Here is a 19345-nt window from a genome sequence, read left to right on the forward strand (position 1 = left end):
ACTACATTCCACATTGGCTTCTCTTCCGGGTCTATTGTGAGCGCGTTCAAAACACTGCAGTTTAGTGATGTCCGGTCCGCGAACATATGATTCGAGTTCACCAGATCTTATCGAACCAGTTCACCAAATCAAACTGAATCGTTTGAAATGGTTCGCGTCTCTAATACGCATTAATCCACAAATGACTTAAGCTGGTAACTTTTTTAATGTGGCTGACACTCCCTCTGAGTTAAAACAAACCAATATCCTGGAGTAATTCATGTACTCAAACAGTACACTGACTGAACTGCTGTGAAGAGAGAACTGAAGATGAACACCGAGCCGAGCCAGATAACGAAAGAACAATTGACTCGTTCTCGAGTCAAGAACCCGTTGCATCGGTTTTCAGATCACCAGTAGTGATCGGAAGTTTGGTTCTTTAACGCGAACCAGTTCTTTAGGACAGTTCGATTCAATAAACCGGTTGAAAAAAACGGTTCACCGGTTCTTTTGCGCTCGACGTAATGACGTCATTGGCGATGATTGGCCTTCATTCAAGCCTTTGGTTTACCCACGCTCATAACACTAGCACAGAATCAGTTCAGAATCAATCACCAAAAGAAACCGTTCAGTTCAGATCCGCTGTGTGTCGGTCCGCTTCACGCTGAATCACACATGCGCAGTATCATCAGCTCCTCGGTTCTCGAACCGGACGCGTCTGACAGAAACGGTTCTTGACTCAAGAACAAGTCAATCTTTCATTCATTATCTGGCTCGGCTCTGTGTTCATCTTCAGTTCTCTCTTCACAGCAGTTCAGTCAGTGTACTGTTTGAGTACATGAATTACTCCGGGATATTGGTTTGTTTTAACTCAGAGGGAGTTTCAGCCACGGTTAAAAAGTTATCAGCTTAAGTCATTTGTGGATTTATGCTTATTGGAGACGCGAACCGTTTCAAAGGATTCAGTTCGATTTGGTTAACTCGAATCATTCGTTCGCAAACTGGACATCACTAAACTGCAGTGCTGTGAAAGCGCTCACAACAGACCCGGAAGAGAAGACAATGCTGAATAAAGTCGTCATTTTTGTTATTTTTGGACCAAAATGTGTTTTTTATGCTTCAACAATTTCTAACTAACCCTCTGATGTCACATGGACTACTTTGATGATGTTTTTATTACCTTTCTGGACATGGACAGTATACCGTACATCGGTTTTTAATGGAGGGATCGAAAGCTCTCGGACTAAATCTAAAATATCTTAAACTGTGTTCCGAAGAAGAAAGGAGGTCTTACGGGTTTGGAATGACATGAGGGTGAGTCATTAATGACATCATTTTCATTTTTCGCTGAACTAACCTTTTAAGTGACACAATTATTCATATATATGTTATTTTATATATTGCTCAGGGTAAAGTCCCTTGAAACTGCGGCAGAGCTGCTGGAGTCAGCGGATATTCAGATTGGACTGATTTCTGATCAGATCAAACAGATCAGTCAAAAACCTCTAAATATCAGAAACTTTGCCATTGCTGATCCCAAAAATCTACATGAAGAACTAAAGGTACGTTATCCTCTAATTTCATCTTCATGCTTACAGATACTTCAGATCCAAATGTTTTTCCCACCTCACAATCACTATTCAGACAACTGACACATTAATTTTCTATTATATTTTACAGCTTGTGCATATTTTCCAGAGTTAGTTGTGTATCTTAGAACCAAGTCCCGGTTAATTTTTTTTTTTTTTTTTTTTTTTTTGAAAACGTGACGTGGTTTGTAGAGCATCTGTTCACAGGCGAAACATGCTGTGCTTTCCTTAGGAAAAAACCTTTACCTTTAAGAAATATTTGCTTCCTCATTCAAAGCATACATTCAGATATTTGCATAATGTACCTTACTTTTGCATGTTCAAACTGACCTCTTTGTTCTTTGTTTAGCATTTAGATAAAAGTATCGAGAAAGAGCTGTTTCTGCTTGATAAGAGTGGTGGTTCACTTAGTGACGCTGCTGATCTGAGTCACATTGAGCTCCAAGCTCATCTTCCCCTTCAGCAAACTCTCCACGACCGCACAAAGTGCTTGGACCAGCAAAGACAATGTCTGAGGAAGAGTGAATCGGCCCTGATGGGCCTCATGAACCTCTTATCACATCTCCAGCAGGTGAATGCCAACCTCAATGCAGCTCACAGCACATCAAATCACAGTTTAGTCTCCATCCGGCAAAGCCTTCAACAGGCCAGGGAAGAATCGGTTCAGCTAGACCGAATGCTGGATGAAGCTGGCATGAGAATAACTCTGGATGAGAAACCAGGCAGCTGTCATGAGATGGTGTCAGCTCTTACACTGTGTGCCGAAGAGGTTGAGGGCAGACTGGCTGTAGGGCTGAAGCAGACTGACAGAGGAGGGAAAGGAAGAGCGGAGGGAGAACAGAGGGACAGAGCGTTCGCTAGGAAGAGGATGGGCCTGCAGGTCGCCCTGAGGGAGGTGCTGGCAGCACTCGAAAAACATGGTCTGAAGGAGCCCACACTTCCTGCATTACAGCACAGGTCAGCAGACTTTAAAACAGGACTGCTTATGGTTTTTTTTCTTTTCTTTGTTTTGTATACAATGTTTTGGAACTTAAATTAAACCAAAAATGTTAAAGTGAAATTTATTAAAATAACAGTGGGAATAAAAAAATAAATAATAAATTTAATTAAACAGGATTTTTCCTCTTTTTATGAATACAATATTTTAAATGGGCTTTAGGAAATCATTTGTTATATTGTAAATTGCAGTTTTTTTAATTAACATTTTTAGTACTTTTTTAATTTAATGATAATTTAGCTTAGTTTGCAAGTTATATTAATCAAAAGAGCAATTGTAATATGTAATTTTAATTTAATAAATTAAAATACAATAGAAATATTGTATGCAAAACAGAAAAATTTGCCCTAATTTGTTAAAGCATGTTTAATTTAACTCAGTTTAATTTTTTAACAAAAATAAAAGTTGATAGTTATGTCAAATTAACAGTTGTTTTATATATATATATATATATATATATATATATATATATATATATATATATATATATATATATATATATATATATATATATATATATAAGATCGATTTATAAATGTTGTGATTGATGCATGAGTGCTTTCTCACAGTAGCACCTATATTTGATCCATTTCAGATAGTTAAAAAAATGTGGAATGACTTCTGAGAATTTTATACCTCTTATTTGTTTACAGTGACTGAGACAGAGGTATATAGTCTCCTTTAGTGTCTCTCTCTTTCTCAGGTTACGCTTCCTGACAGACATGGAGAGCAAACTGCTAGCACTGTGTTCAGAGATTCAGGATCTGAGAAATACTTGTGCACAGACAAGCACCTCAGAGACAGCCATCAGCGAGCTGCAAACGCAATGGGAAAACGCAAACAGAGCAGTCACAGAGAGGTGATGAGAAATGCACATGATTATAGGAAAGCACTTGGTGAAATGCCATTTCACATTTTTCATGCTTCTGTTTCAGTCGTGAACAGTGTGTCTCTTTGAGCGAACTACTGAAGAAGTTCCAGAGCTGCCGAAATCGCTTGGGCAGCACTTTGCAGAAAGCAGAGCAGACTATTGGTGATCAAGCCTCTTATATGAGCAAAGACAACTTGCAGCTCCTGATCAGTAAGGTACAGATATACTGAAAAATCCTGACTACAGTGATTCCATTCTTGGTGGACTGCAGGTGGCACTATTAACTGCAGATGATTTCTAGTGTTAACTACATGTATAAAACATATTCGTTAGATAAAACTGGGGACAGAATGAGTATAAATAACTGCATGACTTATATATTTTGTGTATGCGCGCAGGTGACCAGTATAAAGTCAGATCTCGGTGGTCTTGGGGACGGGGTGGAGGAGTTCAGAGCTGTGTGTCGACAGCTGCAGTCTCTGATGAGAAAGATCCCAGACTGTGCAGATGCTCCGTTTGAGAGTGAGGCTGACACCCTCATGGACCGCTGGCTTGATGTATGTTCCCTCAGTAATGCCATAGTGTGATATAATCTCACTCTATTTTTTTAAATATTGTTCAGTGTTTGCATTAACCTGCTATTTCAGGTCACCGAGAAGGCAGACTGTCATCTGGACAACCTAGAAGCTGGCTTTTCTATTTGGGAAAAACTCCTACTGTTGGCTGGAGAGGTGGAGGGCTGGAGCGCCCAAAAGCTGATGACACTTGCGGAGTCACACCCCTTTCAGACAGAGCAGGATGTGTCTGCCATGCAGGTAAAACCTTTGTCAACTTTCAACACTTATTTTTAGGATTGGAGACCGATGTTTAATATTTTGGATGTTAAATGAGAAAAATAAACCATTATAACTTGGAAAGAAACATGATATTGTTAGTGATATTTACACTACCATTCAAATGTTTGGGCTGAATAAGATTTTTATTTTAAATAAAGGATGCATTAAATTAATCAAAAGAAAATAAGGAACAAAATATGTCTATTTCCAATAAATTGTGTTCTTTTTAACTTTGTCTTAATCAAGGAATCCAGAAAGAAATCTGTATTATGGTTTCCACAAAAAACAGCTGTTTTTATCATTGATAATAAGAAATGTTTCTTGAACAATATTAGGATGAACTCAGGATACAAGAGGAGAACCTTGAATATTTCCAGCGCAGATCTTCAGAGATCAAGGAGCTGCTGCAGAGTCGCGAGCTCCCACTGGAGCTACAGGTGATTTCGGACACACCAGCAACTTTTTACATTACACATTGTCTAGCATTAATTAAAAAAATTAGCAATGACATTTGTATGCAAAAATGATGTGATATACTGTGGTAAACCCATATATAGCTGTAGGTAAACCTCATGTATAAGTATTAACCAGCCTAGCACATTGACCACTCTTTAAATTTCAGCAAATTCACTGTAGTTTATTTTTAAAGGTGATTGAGAGCCAACTGAGGAAAAAGATGGCAGAGGTGAAGGAGCTCTTTTCTGAGACCAGTGATGTTTATAGACAGCTGGAAGCTGCCAAGGAGAAGGTGGCATCTGATATCGTAGATCACCTGTCCTCCATTCAGACTATCACAAATGCACTGACCACATCTGAGAGCCCACTAGACCTCAAAACAATCCAGGTGAATGTTCATGCTTTAAGACTGAGCTGAGAACACATTCAAATGCAATGCAGCAGTCTAGTGAAGTTCAGTTTTGGCCCGTTTTGATCTACATGTACACAATGCCTCTTGTACATACAGTATTTGTATTAAAAAAAAAAAAAAAACTTGATTTAAACCTTCAATTAGTTTACCTAAAATGTGTTTTGATGAGCTAATGCTTCAATGTAAATGTTTTGGCTTGCAGGGTTTATCGGAGCAGTTGCAAGCGGAGGCAGAACAGGCAGATGCATTACTGCAGCAGATAAGTCTTCTGGCCAGCATTGCAGGTCTAGAAAACCTGCAGACGCTGGCTGAAGATGGATCTCACCTTGGAGAAAGCATCTGCATGGCCAGAGAGCTAGTCATAGAGAAGAGAGAGCAAGCAATGAACCCAAACAGACCTGAAAATCAAATGGTCCAAGAACCTAAATACATCAAGCCCTTGATTGAAAAAACAGAAGATACTGCGCCAGAGATGCAGTCTGAATCTAATGGTAAAACAGAGGAACAGTCCACAACACAAGATGAGCAGAAGGATTTCAAAGAGCAGGTCTGCAGCCGGGCCAGTGAACTGCATCTGAAGGTTTCTGAGGATGTGAACAGAGGGGTAACACCTGAGGGGAAACTCGCAGTGGTGCAGGTAATTTTCTTGCCATGGGTCTGTTTTAGTTCTCAAAGAGTGTGCATCTTTAAAATGCCTGAACTGAAAGAAGAACATTTTTAGCTTTGAGAACTAAAATTAGTTTGTTTTCTTGGTAACTAATTCAGTTCTAAGAGTTATGAATAAAGGAAGCATCTGATGCACTAATTGAAATTAATTTTTGAACCGATAATTTCTACTTGCACTGCCTATTATTATATAATCTAATATTTTTTATTACATAAAATACAGCATACAGCTTGAATGATTCGAATGCATTAAAGGTAAAAGATGCAGCAAAAAACAGTCACTCACAATCATACACGCTCAAATGTAAAATACTGTACCACTAAACGTACACTTTTGCTTTGTTTTAGAAATGTATTTGTTTCTATCATATTAGTAATTTTTAAGTGTGTTCAGTGAAGATATAGTTCACTTGACATAAGCTAAATCTTTTAAATTCAAAGCCTTCTTTAAACTGCAGTGGGGATGATAGCCTTGATTAGTCTTTTCCAGATGTATAATGTAATAAGACTAACTGCTTTGGTGGATTCTTGGTAGACTGTAGAACAAGTGGAAGGAAACCTAACGGAGGTTGAGAAACTGTCTGAGGCCCTGCAGACAAGCTGTACTCCAGAGGGTCAGACTGCTCTCTCTCAAGAACCTCAACCCACATTTGGAAAGACACCAGCCCTGAGGAAGATCTTGGAAGATGAGAGGACTAAGGAAGGGAACTCTGATCTAGATCAATGTTCCATTCATTGCATCGAGCCTCAGCAGCCTGGAGTGTCCACAGAGAAGCTCCAGTCAATTCAGGTTAGTGGGGTGTGTCTTAAACAGGAAGTGTTCGAAAAGATTTTTGAGTGGTTTTGGTACATTTATAGAGTACAATTAAGCAGTATCAGTTGCTTTGAATTGTTCCAAACTTTTGACTTTCTTACTTCTGTAGAACACAATTTTTTATTTTATTTTTTTCATGCAATGTACGTAAGTGGGGTCCAAAACAACATTAGACTCCACTGACTTTTATTGAATGTACAAAAAATTTATGAGACATTTTTCAGAACCTCTTTTGACAGACGTACACTTCTTTTTTCTTTCTGGATCTGGTTTTAGTGTCGGCAGGAGAAACGTCATTGAGTGTACCATGGTGGCATGAGCACAAATCACTCTATCCTAGCTAAAACCTGCTAAATGGAGTACCCACTTTGTTCTTCGCCTAGGGCCATTAATGTAGGACAGCACCTCATTGCTTTTAAGTGCTTGTTTTTTTACCAGAAAAATGCTGGATGCTGGATGATTTGCTTTGTGGCACATCACTTTAAGCAGGTGCATTATTCTGCTCTGCCTGATGGCTTCTCAGAACAGTTTATTTAGAGAGTTGCAAAGTGTGGTACAGTGGGTTGTTGTGTACATGCTGACAACATACAAGGCCTTTGTGAATCACTTGGGTGCAGGATTATAAATAATAATAATAACAACAATAATAATGCATTTTATTTAGATCACACTTTTCTGAAACTTAAAGTGCTACACAGTGTTAAATAATAACAATAAAGTACGACAAAATAATAAAGTACACTCAGACGGCTTGAAAAGACTTTAATTTATATGAAGGCTTCTGAAGAAAATAAACCAGAAAAGTGGCGAATAAGAGACAACTAAGTTTACAAATATTAGCAGGGGCTTTCCCATGAATAGCTTTAAATATTAGAATCAATTCAATACGTGCATGTATGGGAAGTTATAAGTGCAAGTTATAAAGTATCTGGAAAATCTGCTGACAAGCAGTTGTATAAGTCAGTACCTGAGCGTCTGAATTCTGAATACATTGCAATTTCTTAATAGACTTATCAGGGAGTCCAAAATAAAGTATTCAAGCCTTGACAAAATAAAGGCATGGATAAGCCTTTCTGCATCAGGCAATGATAGAGAAGAATGAGGTCTGGCTATTTCTTAGGTGGAAAAATTCAGTTTTTAGTCCATTTAGGAGTTTGTTTTATAAGATTTATAGTAAAAAAAAAAAAGTTTTATCAATTTTGAGTCATAATAGTTATGTTTTTGTTTTGCAGGTTGCTGCTGACAGTGAAGTGGATGACATAGATTGTATGAATGTAAAATTATTCACCACAAAGGAAGTTAGTGAATCAGAAGATCTATCAACTTGCTCAAAACAACAAGCAACCGAAGATCTTGGGAACCTTCCATTAGGCCACGACTCAAATAAGCAGCTGTTCATGTCTGGATCTAAAGAGATGGATGGAACTGGATCTGTATTAAGAGAAAGTGACCACAAATCCACTCATGGCTCATCCTGTCAATCATTAAAGCCTGTCTTTACCATAGTGCTGGACTATGATCTTTCCAAACCCAACCAGAACCGACTAACACAAGCTGTCCCGGCTTCTTCAGCTAAATGGGATACTGTTTCAGGTTTTCATGATAGGACCGCAGAGACGTCAGCAGATGGCCTAAAACTTTTGGAAGTCAAACCAAATGTTGATTTAGCTGTGGATGAAGTACATGATGCAATAAGCTCTTCTGATGAACCTATACATTTATATGCTGATCTTTCAAAATCAGAAGTGCAGGTTAAAGAAACCAGCCACACTGATAATATTGAACCCACTCATTCTGATCTAGACCTTGATTTCAGGCCTAAACCAGAGAAGGACTCATCTACTCAAGCATTTGACCCAATGCTTTCATACCCAGAGAAGCATCAAGGAAGCTCTGGAACTGCGAACAAAGTATTTACAATCATCCTGGATGTTGATACTCCTGAATTATCATCAGACAGGTATCAATCACTGCAAGAGACACGGTGTACAGGTCCTGAAGACTCAACCACAGATGAATTCTCTCATTCAGATGTAAAAAATCAACAGGCAATCTCCTCTGGTACTGAGCAACCTGAAGGCCAAATGGCTGAGCTAGATTTATCTGAAGAGTCCAATGTGAAATCAAGTAGCTCTGAAATACAGCCAGGACAGAAGGCATCAAGGCTAATCCAGCCCCAAACCCCTGAGATCACGGAGACTGACGTTCAAAAAGATGAAAAAGAGAAGCAACATGAAGTCACTGATGCAGAAACATCAAGCCAAATGGACGTTCACACTGGGGAAGGCAATGAGTCAGGGTCTATAGTTCACCAACAGGATGTCCCAGTGTTGGAGAGCCATGATGAGGTTGACAAAAACACCACTGAAGAGGCTTCAAATAAAGCGAAATCCCTTCAAAAGCCTCCTAAAGTAGCTAAAGGTAGAAATAAGAACAGAAAACCAGATGGTGTAAAAAAAGCAAACAATGTCAGTAATAAAAAGCAGAACACATATAAATCTGAACATAAGAACACAACTGACTCAGAAAGCCTTCCAACTTCTGAAGTCAGGTTGCCGGACACCATAGATACTTCACTGACTGTGTCTTCAGACTTTAGTCAGCCAAACACTGCAAAGCCATTGAGCACACAAGACAAACTAACAGTGGACACTGTGCAGAAAGAGACCTTGAATCAAACTGAGATAGAGGATGGACATTTTAAAAATGCTAGCTTCTCACTTGCCGGAGATGGCCATGTTAGTACCACAGATAGTGTGGTTTTAGCAGCAGTGGAGTCTGTGCAGTCAACACATACAGGGGACTCAGAATTAACCCCAACAGATTCTTCATCTGTTGTGACAGCTGACTGTGTAACACAAATTCTTACCGCAGTCCTATCAGAGTCACAGCTCGGCCAAGCTGAAGCTCGGAGGACAGAGGATTCAGATGGCAGTTTCCCTTTGCAGGTAACATAAAAAAAATTGTTTTCTTATAGAAATACAAAAAGAAATACAGGCAGTCTATTGCACAAGTCTCATTTGACATCACTCTCAAACACCATGGTGGTCATGTTCCATACCTGAAATTTTCAAAAACTTTTTTAATCTTATTTAACAATTTATGATTCAGGAGGAAATCATTTGTAATAGCTGTTTGGCACATGCGATGTGAGGTTGTGAGCATGGAGCCGTGCCTTGCTACAAGAACAAAATGTTTTCTTTTCATGCTCAAATGAAGCCTTTCATTTTACATTTTGCACCATTCACAGTCCATTCAAAGAGGCCTTTTGCTAAACAATATAAGTGAATGAAAATCATTGAAATTATTTTAAAAGTTGTATTATTTGCGCTGAGACAATTTAAAGTAATTTTCTTCTTTTTTAATATTTAAGATGCCCACGGTTTCTAAAAATGATCTGAAAGAACTTTCATCATTATGAATGTGTTCTAATTATTCCAAGCTGTGCGAAAGACTGGCATTGGCCATTTTTATGTGCACTCAAAGCAGTTAGTTCAACAAATGTGAATGTTGTTTCATTCATCATTCACGCATCATTCCATGTGTTGGCATTCAATAGATATCACCCTCTAGCCTTTATCATGGTTATAGTGTGGCACTTATACCTTTGCTTTGATAACCAGTTACTCAGTATTGTTTCTGTGATCAAGTACTTCATCATGCTTCGTTATACTACATTTTGTTAGCATTACTTCCTATAGTACCGCCTCCTGAGTTTGTTTTAGGCCTGAAGGCACACCACGCCTTTTAGAGGGAAGACTCAATTCCCAACTGGGCAGCATTCCTTGTTCTTCCGTGACTTAACGAGTCAACAGCAGAGCTGTTTCTCTTTTAAATGAGCTCTGAAAGCAGGTGCAAGCAATGTTGTGGTGAAATTTCTTGAGATATGAACTCAGACACTTTTGCTTTACTGTAGTATGAAGAAATGCACAGATTCAATTCACATCCATCTGCCGGGAACAAAATGCCCCAAAACAGAGGATCAGTACCAGACGGTGAGGATAAAACGAGGCCTATGGAGCAGCCTACTGGGACACATGTGTGGGCCGTTTTACTGAACACCATCACTAATGTTCAGCCACTACTGATGACCAGTCACGGTTCTGAGGTATGTTTCTGCATGTAAACCCATTTTGATTTTATTCTGAATTGTTCCCAAGAACTCAAGCAGCTTCAGTAAACTATACATTTGGACTTTAGACATATAAAAAAAGGCTTTAGAAAAAAGTACAAATCCAAAAAGCTCAAACCAAGCTTAACCTTTTTCTCTCAAATATAACTCTTATCTGTTAATCAACTCATTTTTAGTTCATTTTGACTTGACCATATATTCCCTCAAGTCGTCTGGGAGGAAATTGCACAGGAAGGAGGAATTTCCTGTGATATGTGCTGCTTTTAACTGTTAACATTTTATTCCTGTCCGAGTTTTTTGTTTGTTTGTGTGTGTGTGTGTGTGTGTGTGTGTGTGTGGGTGTTTCACTTTAGTTTTTATTTTTTATTTAAAAAAAATTATACAGTTATTTAAAAACTATTTTGATAAAAATTGTAATACTTAAATTTCTTTGTAGGAATCTAGATCAAGGAAAGATTCCTTGTTTCAGAATTCATCGCTCTTCGAGTCTGAGAGCAGTCTGGCAAGGACTGTCCTGTGGGTGTTCAGATGTCGGTACCAACCGGCCAAACTCAGCATTGCACATATGACTCATCAGCTGGAAGAAGTTGAGGTACAGTACACTGCCTCATTGCACTTTCTCCAAAACCTCCAGCTGTGAACAGCTGCTGACAGTAAAAGATGCAAGTACTAGTCATAAAGATCTAATATACCATTTTAGATAAAAGCCGGAACAACCCCTCATTAGCTTCAGCAGATGTCTGATTACAAAACATATGACTTCAATTCAGTTTAAGTTTATTTGTATAGTGCTTTTCACGCTATAAATTGTTGCAAAGCAGCTTTACAGAAAATTTTTGTTTCTATTTTAAAGTTCTACATTATATTTAGTAGACTGTCAAGTTGATGTCCATATGGCAGAAATGTACGGTAAAATTCATGTAGTTAATGACATGTAATCAAACCGACGTTGAGCACTATTAACTGCAATGATTATATGTTGTGATTAAACTTCTAGCAAAATTTGGTAGTTTTGTATGTTGCTTGAGGGTTGGCATCATCTGAGGTCCTCTGAGGGGTTGGCATCATCTCTTCTCAGATCTTCGTAAGGGTTGGATCCAGACCGAAGCTTCTGTAATTCCTAGTGACCTCAGGATGCCAACCCCATGTCAGGAACAGAAAAGCAAATAGAGACATTTAGCATAGCTGCAGTTCCAACCAAGCAAAAATGACTTAAAATAAAGCAGAACTTATTCAGATTTCCAGGTCAAATGTAATCAAATTTGTAACTGATAATTTCAACTCCTTTGTTTAAAAGGTGAGCTCTTCTTGCTTCCATTGGAGCTCAAGATGATCCTTAGAGAAGTCATGCTAGTGAAACATTATCAGGTTTTACATAAACCTCTGGAGTTTACGCAGATTGAGTGTCCCTTTAGCAGAAGGGACAAACCAAATACTAAAACATTCTGAAATGTATATACAGTACATTCATGTATCATGCACCCAAGTGAAGATAACTATAATATTTAAATTGACAGTAAATGTTATGAAATTATCTCTATCTGTGTGTCGTAGATCTGCCGACAGTATGTCTTGGAGCAGGTGGCTAGACTGCCTCAAAATGAATCTAGTGCAGGATGCTCTACAAAGCCTGAGCAGACCATAGAGGGCAGATGGAACACAGTACAGATGGATACCTCAACTATGGTTGAGTACAAAAAGACACAGTTCCAGCAGGTCACACAGTACCACCAGCAAAAACGGGCTCTCGCGGATACTTTACACAACCTGAACAATGAGCTCAGCACACTGACACAGTGAGCATCTTTGACTTCTTCTGTGTGTGTGTCTCTGTGTGTATGTGTGTGTGTTTTCAGGTATACCCTACAAAATTCTTGTCCTTGTTGGGACAGTTTTTTGGTCTCCATTAGAAAAACAGCTTATCAGTTATATTGAACGAAGGTTTTTTTTCTACTGAAAGTTTGGTGTGAGGGGTAGGTTTAGGGGTAGGGCAAGGGTATAGAAAATACAGTTTATACAGTAAAAAAATCGTTACACCTGTGGATGGTCTCCATTAAACACAGAAGCTCAATGTGTGTGTAAATTTATCTTTAACAAAATGTGTTTACCTTTATCTGTGCCTTAAAATAAATTAATTTGTAATAGAATTAATATTCTTCAAATGTTGAAAAGTAACCAAATTCTCACATTTCTGAAGGGATTGCATTGACAGCAGAACCTTGCAAGTGGAGAAGCTGAATGCATTCCTGAAGAACATGCAGAAGAAGAGAGGCTCACTAGAGGAGCTCCTACAGACATGCTCTCAGATTTCAGCCCATCTGGGTGAGACAGAGGGACCTGTGACCTGTATTGAACCTTTTAGGACTTTACAGGAGAGATGGCAAACTATGGAACAGGATGCTTCCAGCAAACTGTGGTGTGCTAACATCTGCACAGCAGAAGTAGCTGCACTCCTGCAAGAAGCCAGAGATCTGCACCATGAACTGGAGCTTCTGGAGAAGTCAGTTTCTCTTCCGCATCTCTCTCAAGGACAGATGGAAAGCCAAAGTGCGCTACAAGAGACTGTGAAAACTGCAGACCTGGCAGTGTTAACTGAGCGCTACTTGTATCTTCTTGAGGTCTCTCAGGCTCTTTCCTCAAGTCCACTGGGAAAAAAAGAGCTCAGAGATGTGGAGGACGCAATGCAGGGCTTGAATTCTCAGCTTGCTCTGACTCAGGAGAAGATCAGCGCTCAGACTTCAAATGGCAATGGTTCCTCACCGATCATAAGGATTATCAGGGACTATGTTACATGGGCTAAGCAAACAGAAAGCGAACTCAGTAGGAGAAGGAGGTTGTCTCTGTTTCCTGAAGAAGCAAGTCACCAGGTCAGTCACATGAAGAAACTGCAGTCTGAAACATCTCTTAAGAGGTTTCAGTTGGCCTCTGTTTTGAAAGAGCTAAGAGAGGAACTTACAGGACTCAATAAGGAGGATCCCATGTCACCCACCCTCGATTCCCTAGAGGATTTGTACGTTAACCTTACAGAGAAGACTGAATGTGCTGTTGCAGAAATGAAGAGAATGTTTCAAATTAGAGAAAGACTGTGGAAACAGATCACTGACAGCAGTTCTTGGTTGACCTCAGTATTAGAAAAAGAGTCTGGTAAAACAGTGGCTTCTGAACCTAAAACTACTATCCCAGAATTGAGGGTTCAGCTTCAGGTATGCACAGAGGCTTTGAAGGATGCTGAGAGACAAGCAAATAATCTGGAGGCTCTGTTAGATGAAATGAAAGAAGTGAAACATGGCCTGAATGTACCTGAAAGCTTTCAACTCATCAATAGGCTAACAGCCTTACAAGAAGAGGTCTCTAGGGTTGTGAACCGTAAGTGGGCCTTGCGCTGGGTGCTTGAAGAACTCCTTCATGCTCAGGAATCTTCTGCTGAGGAACAGAACATCACTCTGAAGAGCTTGAGACAGATGAGTGCTGATGTCACGAGGCAGAAGTATCCCGTAACAAGGGACTCACTCTTGGCTCTTGAACCTGTTAAGCAGATGCTGATGGAGCTCCTCTGCAAAGTGCCAGAAATTCCCTACTGTCCAGATCCTCAGAGGAAAGAGATGCTCAATGCTGTACTAGACCTACAGAGAAGAATACATCTGCTGGAGCTGCAAGCCAAAGAGCATGAGGAGTACCTCATTTTAAGGCAGCACATGGAGAACTCCAGTGAGGCAGTGAAGAAGAGCTTGTTGCAGATTGTAGACTCAAGTGTAGGAGTTGACGTAAGGATCCGCTTTTGTCAGACTGTCCTGGTGGAGCTGCCTTTGGTGAGAATGACATGTCAAGAAGCCTCTGACCACCTTGAGACCATTTCGAAAGATCTCTATCCATCCCAGCTGAAAACAGAAAGGCACAAAATCCATTTGGTCATTGAGCAGCTTGCCTCTTGGGAGCTCACAGTAAAAAAAGAGGCTAAAATCATTGAGTGCTCTCTGGCGAAGGGACTCGGCAGTCCGACAGACCTCAGTCCACTCACTGAGCTCTTCAACAGTGTCAGACAGCAGCTGAAAGAAACCATCTGGTTGGAGCCAGATAATAAGACCATTGATACACAGCTACGAAAGCACTGGATGCTAATCCAGACCGTTGAGTCTGTTCTAAGAATGTTGGAGCACTATAGGAATGAAGAAGATGTTGGAAGCTTCCAGATGACCATTGATCTTGGCCAGAAAACTCTTAATGATTGCGGTATGCATATGGTAAGCTAAATGCGTCCATGTATGTTAAACTGACATACCAATAGAATGCTACTTTTTGAGACATTGTAGTTTACCCAGCTCTAGTTTTTAGAAAGCAATGAATGTTCTTTATCCAATATTTTTAATATTTTGAATTTCATTGTCCAGGACAGGCTGCTCCAAGCTCGGGAGGCACTGAAGCATTACCACTGGGCTGTTCAGGGTGCAGAGAGCTTCTTTCAGCAGATTGGATCCAGTCTCATGATCTCTGATAGTTTCAAAGGCTACAAAGAGGAGCATCGCTATGTTCAACAGATTTTCAGCACTCTGGTTACGGATTTCCAGGCCCACTTGTCTGACGTTGGTGCTTCTGTTCCCCAGCAGACATGCCTCTCCATCCCTCTAATTGAGCAGCTTCATATCGAGGTTTTGAGTCACCTTCTAGTACAAGATGCCAAATTTGAAGCTCAGGCTCAGCTCAGACTTGAGGCCTTACAGAGGTTAGTCATACTCTATAAAGCATGTTATGAATTGTTTTTTCTTTAAAAACTTAACAACCTTGAGCTATGATTCATATGATTGTTGTTGACATTTTTGTATCATATTGTAAAATCATTTTATAATTGTAAATAATGAGGACTTTTACATTTTTGGATTATTGGGGAAAAATACTTCTACAAATAATCAAGCATTTTCTCAGAAAATGCTCTTTGAATGTCTGCCATATACGGTAGAGTACTTGGAAACATTTTACTCAGAATACAAGCTCTGAAACAATTAGTCTGAATGGAATACATCTATTTGGTTAAATTAAATGTACTAGAGGCACTTTTATTTAGCTGTCTTTAACGTTACAATTTTTATGCTCCAAATTAGGTCCATGAAAGATCAAATTGTGCACATGAGTCACCATGAAGAGCTGAATCAGCATCTCAAAAATGTTGATTCTCAAATCTCAAGATGTTTAAGTCAAAAACCAGCTGATTCAGAAGCCTGCCAAGATCAACTGCTGAAAATAAAGGTTTGTGGTCATTTACCATTAACAGGATAAATGCATAACAATAATACCTCCAGTCTTAAGAGGATTTGGGAAAGCAGTGAAAACTTGCTTTTGTTTCCCTTTTGACTTCTGAAAATCTGTTTTTTTTTTATGGTTCCTTGTGCCACTTTTAATCTCATAGCAATGTAACTATGCTAGATCAGTATGCACTGCAATTGTCTTCATCTGCAGGTGCTCTACACAGAGCTGGAGAACCTCTCTAAAAAGCTGGAGGAACTGAGTGAAAGCTGCCCAGGACTTCGCTGCAAAGCACCCTTGGATCTAATGCTGGGACAACTGTGGAGGTCTTGGGCAGTGTTGCAGTGCAGAGTGGAATCTCTCAAAGCCAGCATGTGTCATAAAGAAGCAGACTGGAGAGACTTTGAGATACGCGTATGTAAAAATTGATTTTTTTTCAGCTTTTCAATTTGAATTTTTTCGTAAAATGTTTAAGCTGTGTGTTAACTCATTTCTTTTCATGTTTGGGTTTGCTGTGCAGCTGAATAAATCAAAGGAAGGTCTTGAGAGACTTCAGAATGATCTCCCAGACTCGTCTACGGTGAAGGGATCCCTGGTGGATCTTCAGGGTGTTTTGAGCCTTACGGAGCGCCTTCAAGATGGGATTGAGCAGGAGCATCACACTTTGGCATCTCTACAACACCATGTGGCAAGATTGCTTGGGGTCTCAAATTTGCAGCAGATGAAAGTGTGTCCTCAAATCTGTCTGGACTTGCAGTCACTACAGGATCAATGCAGAAGGTTTGACTTGTACACACATGCACAAAGACACAAAAAGTTGCGAAAATGTTCAGAATCTACATTTACAGACATTTTCATGCTTAGTCTCAGAGATCAGAGCAATAACATCCGCCGGGAAGTGCTTTTTGAGATCCAGGAGTTGGGTCGTGTGCAGGAGGAGCTGAGTGCCATTCAGCAGAATGTTCTCTCTCTTTCGACGGCTTTACAGAGGGAGTCAGCTGCTCAACACTTACAGGTTGGTGCCTGTGTTTGACAGGCAGGCTATCTGTTTTTGCAGTCCTGGGTGTTGATATTGTGTTCACTGTGTTGTATTGCACCACAGGAAGTGAAAGTGGAGTTGGTTTCACAGAAGGCTCGACTGCAGGATATCATGAACAGAGTGCAGAAGAAATGGAGCTGTGTACCTACAGAGATTCAAATCTTATGCAATGAGCTCAACGTCTCCATGCAGGAGGCCAAAGACAAAGTATTCGCTTGATTTAGTTTTATAATAAATACTTTATAATAAATGCCTTGAACATGTAAAGGCACTTTTTGTTTTGTTTTGTCTTTTTAGAAAATATATTCTTAATATGGCACCTATAGTTTCAGTGTACTTCTGTTGTGTGTTAATTTAAATTAAAGCTAATACAATGGTATCTTTTTTTTTTTCAGTTGGTCATGGTCATTGAGAGAAGTGGTCCTCTCAGCAAAATGGGTGAGCAGGTTGGAGAGGTGACGGTGGGCTTGAATTGTGTGAAGGCCCTGCTGAAGCAATCAAGTCCTAATTTTTCTGAGGCTGAACGTACACAAAAGGTACTTCTTTCTTGCTTGCCTTCACGTGAACATTATTGAAAATATCTTTCTATCAATTGCTTCGTTTTTCTTTTCTCTCCTTACTTAGTTTAGCATATTACTTAAACATTCTTTTAATGTATTCTTACTCTATAATTGTTCAAATATAATTATAAAACAAACAAATGATAGTGCCATTTTCATTGTTACAATGTTTATTATACAGTGTGTGTGTGTATGTGTATATATATATATATATAGAGAGAGAGAGAGAGAGAGAGAGAGAGAGAATATTAAGGTTTCATGATATGCAACTGTTCTTTCAGCTCTCATATTTTTAGTTTGTGTCCAATGAAATTTGATGTCAGCAGTAACTGAGGTCTGATGTGCGTCTGTGCCCATGTGTGCAGCGCATATGGGATGAGCTGGACCAGTGGCACACTCGGATAGCTGAGCTGGAGGCTGAGGTGCAGGATCTGGCTGAGCAGAAGCCTGAGAGAGCACACATTCTCATGGACAAGCTCATGGAGCCTCTGCAGCTCTACCAGACCACAGCCAAACAGGCCGAGCAAAGGACCGCCCTCATCAGCAAAGTCAGGCGATTTCACAACATAAGCCAACACACAATGTCACTGATAGCAAACTTTGACTGATTGCATCTTTGTGTTTTGTTCCCTCCAGATCCCTGCCTGTCTGCAGGACTATGAGGGTTTACTCAATAGTGCCAACTGCTGGTTGAGAGAGGCTCAGTCCTGGCTGGTCGCACCCAGAACCTACACTACTGCCAAATGCATTCACTGTCATGCCAATTCCCTCAAGGTCAGGTCAAATCCTCAATTTATAGACATTGTGCCTTATGCATTATGCAGTAACTTGTTAAAAGCTCTTTTGATGTGTCTGTAGATGATGCTGGATGAAGCGGAGGGATACAAGGCAGATCTGGAGGCCTTCCTGCCTGCTCTGCTGGAGATCACTCCAGTGTGTGACACCACCCCTCAACAACATCTTCTCCAACTGTGTGTACAAAACATCACACTCATGCAGCAAAGTGTTCAGGACCCTCTCTCCCACCTTCAGCACCTAGCAGCTGTAAGAAATATCATTACATTCAAAAATGTTTAAGAAATTGTTTTACTGGTATGTTCACTATTGTCAAAGCTTGTCCCAATACAAAGTTTTTAGTTGTATCAGTTCCAGTGAAATGTCATGATTCCTGATACCAGTTTCTGTTGAACACAGTGGTTTTATAGAAAATATATTAACATAAATATTAAGACATTCAATTAAAATAGTAGTGCATAGCCTTTAAGTATTTCTCAGTTAGGATTTTTTTTTTGTGAACGTAATTTATTACACTAATTAATAAATTTGAATTAATAATGAATTAATTTAATAAATAAAATGATGCCTGACTTTATCTAGTTTTTGAAAAATATCTGGTATTTCAACAAATATTTTAGTTTTTTTTCTGTTTATTTACATAAATTGTGCAATACTGTTCAAAATGTGGGGGTTGAATTTTTATATTTTGTATATTTTTGAAAGAAGGCTGCATTTATTTGATCGAATATATAGCAAAAACAGTATTCTTGTGAAATTTAATTTGATTACATTATATATTATTTTCGTAAAATAAAAAAATATTTTAATATGAAAAATCTAATTACCTCTTGTGATGTGAAGCTGAATTTTTAGCAGTCATTACTCCAGACTTCAGTTTCACATTTTCCTTCTGAAATCATTTCTAATATGCTGATTTCATGATCAAGAAATAAACTTATTATCAGTTTTGAAAACAGAC

General features: G+C 39.2%; 1 protein-coding gene across 1 annotated transcript in view; it reads left to right on the plus strand.

Annotated features, from left to right (window-relative positions):
- Positions 1-19345, plus strand: part of LOC132107422 (nesprin-2-like) — an 85845-nt gene that overhangs the window by 30101 nt on the left and 36399 nt on the right. Inside the window, exons 29-54 of the mRNA XM_059513629.1 lie at positions 1388-1541; positions 1918-2525; positions 3269-3424; positions 3501-3651; positions 3835-3993; positions 4084-4251; positions 4608-4709; positions 4922-5116; positions 5343-5833; positions 6155-6158; positions 6342-6596; positions 7853-9568; positions 10537-10728; positions 11189-11344; positions 12307-12548; positions 12950-14993; positions 15141-15472; positions 15849-15993; positions 16204-16404; positions 16511-16770; positions 16855-17005; positions 17093-17236; positions 17425-17565; positions 17955-18137; positions 18226-18363; positions 18448-18633. Coding sequence (XP_059369612.1) covers positions 1388-1541; positions 1918-2525; positions 3269-3424; positions 3501-3651; positions 3835-3993; positions 4084-4251; positions 4608-4709; positions 4922-5116; positions 5343-5833; positions 6155-6158; positions 6342-6596; positions 7853-9568; positions 10537-10728; positions 11189-11344; positions 12307-12548; positions 12950-14993; positions 15141-15472; positions 15849-15993; positions 16204-16404; positions 16511-16770; positions 16855-17005; positions 17093-17236; positions 17425-17565; positions 17955-18137; positions 18226-18363; positions 18448-18633 — 8674 coding nt within the window. The remainder of the gene's footprint in view (positions 1-1387; positions 1542-1917; positions 2526-3268; positions 3425-3500; positions 3652-3834; positions 3994-4083; positions 4252-4607; positions 4710-4921; positions 5117-5342; positions 5834-6154; positions 6159-6341; positions 6597-7852; positions 9569-10536; positions 10729-11188; positions 11345-12306; positions 12549-12949; positions 14994-15140; positions 15473-15848; positions 15994-16203; positions 16405-16510; positions 16771-16854; positions 17006-17092; positions 17237-17424; positions 17566-17954; positions 18138-18225; positions 18364-18447; positions 18634-19345) is intronic.

This window comes from Carassius carassius, chromosome 27 (genome assembly GCF_963082965.1).
Source record: "Carassius carassius chromosome 27, fCarCar2.1, whole genome shotgun sequence".
NCBI classification, from domain to species: domain Eukaryota; kingdom Metazoa; phylum Chordata; class Actinopteri; order Cypriniformes; family Cyprinidae; genus Carassius; species Carassius carassius.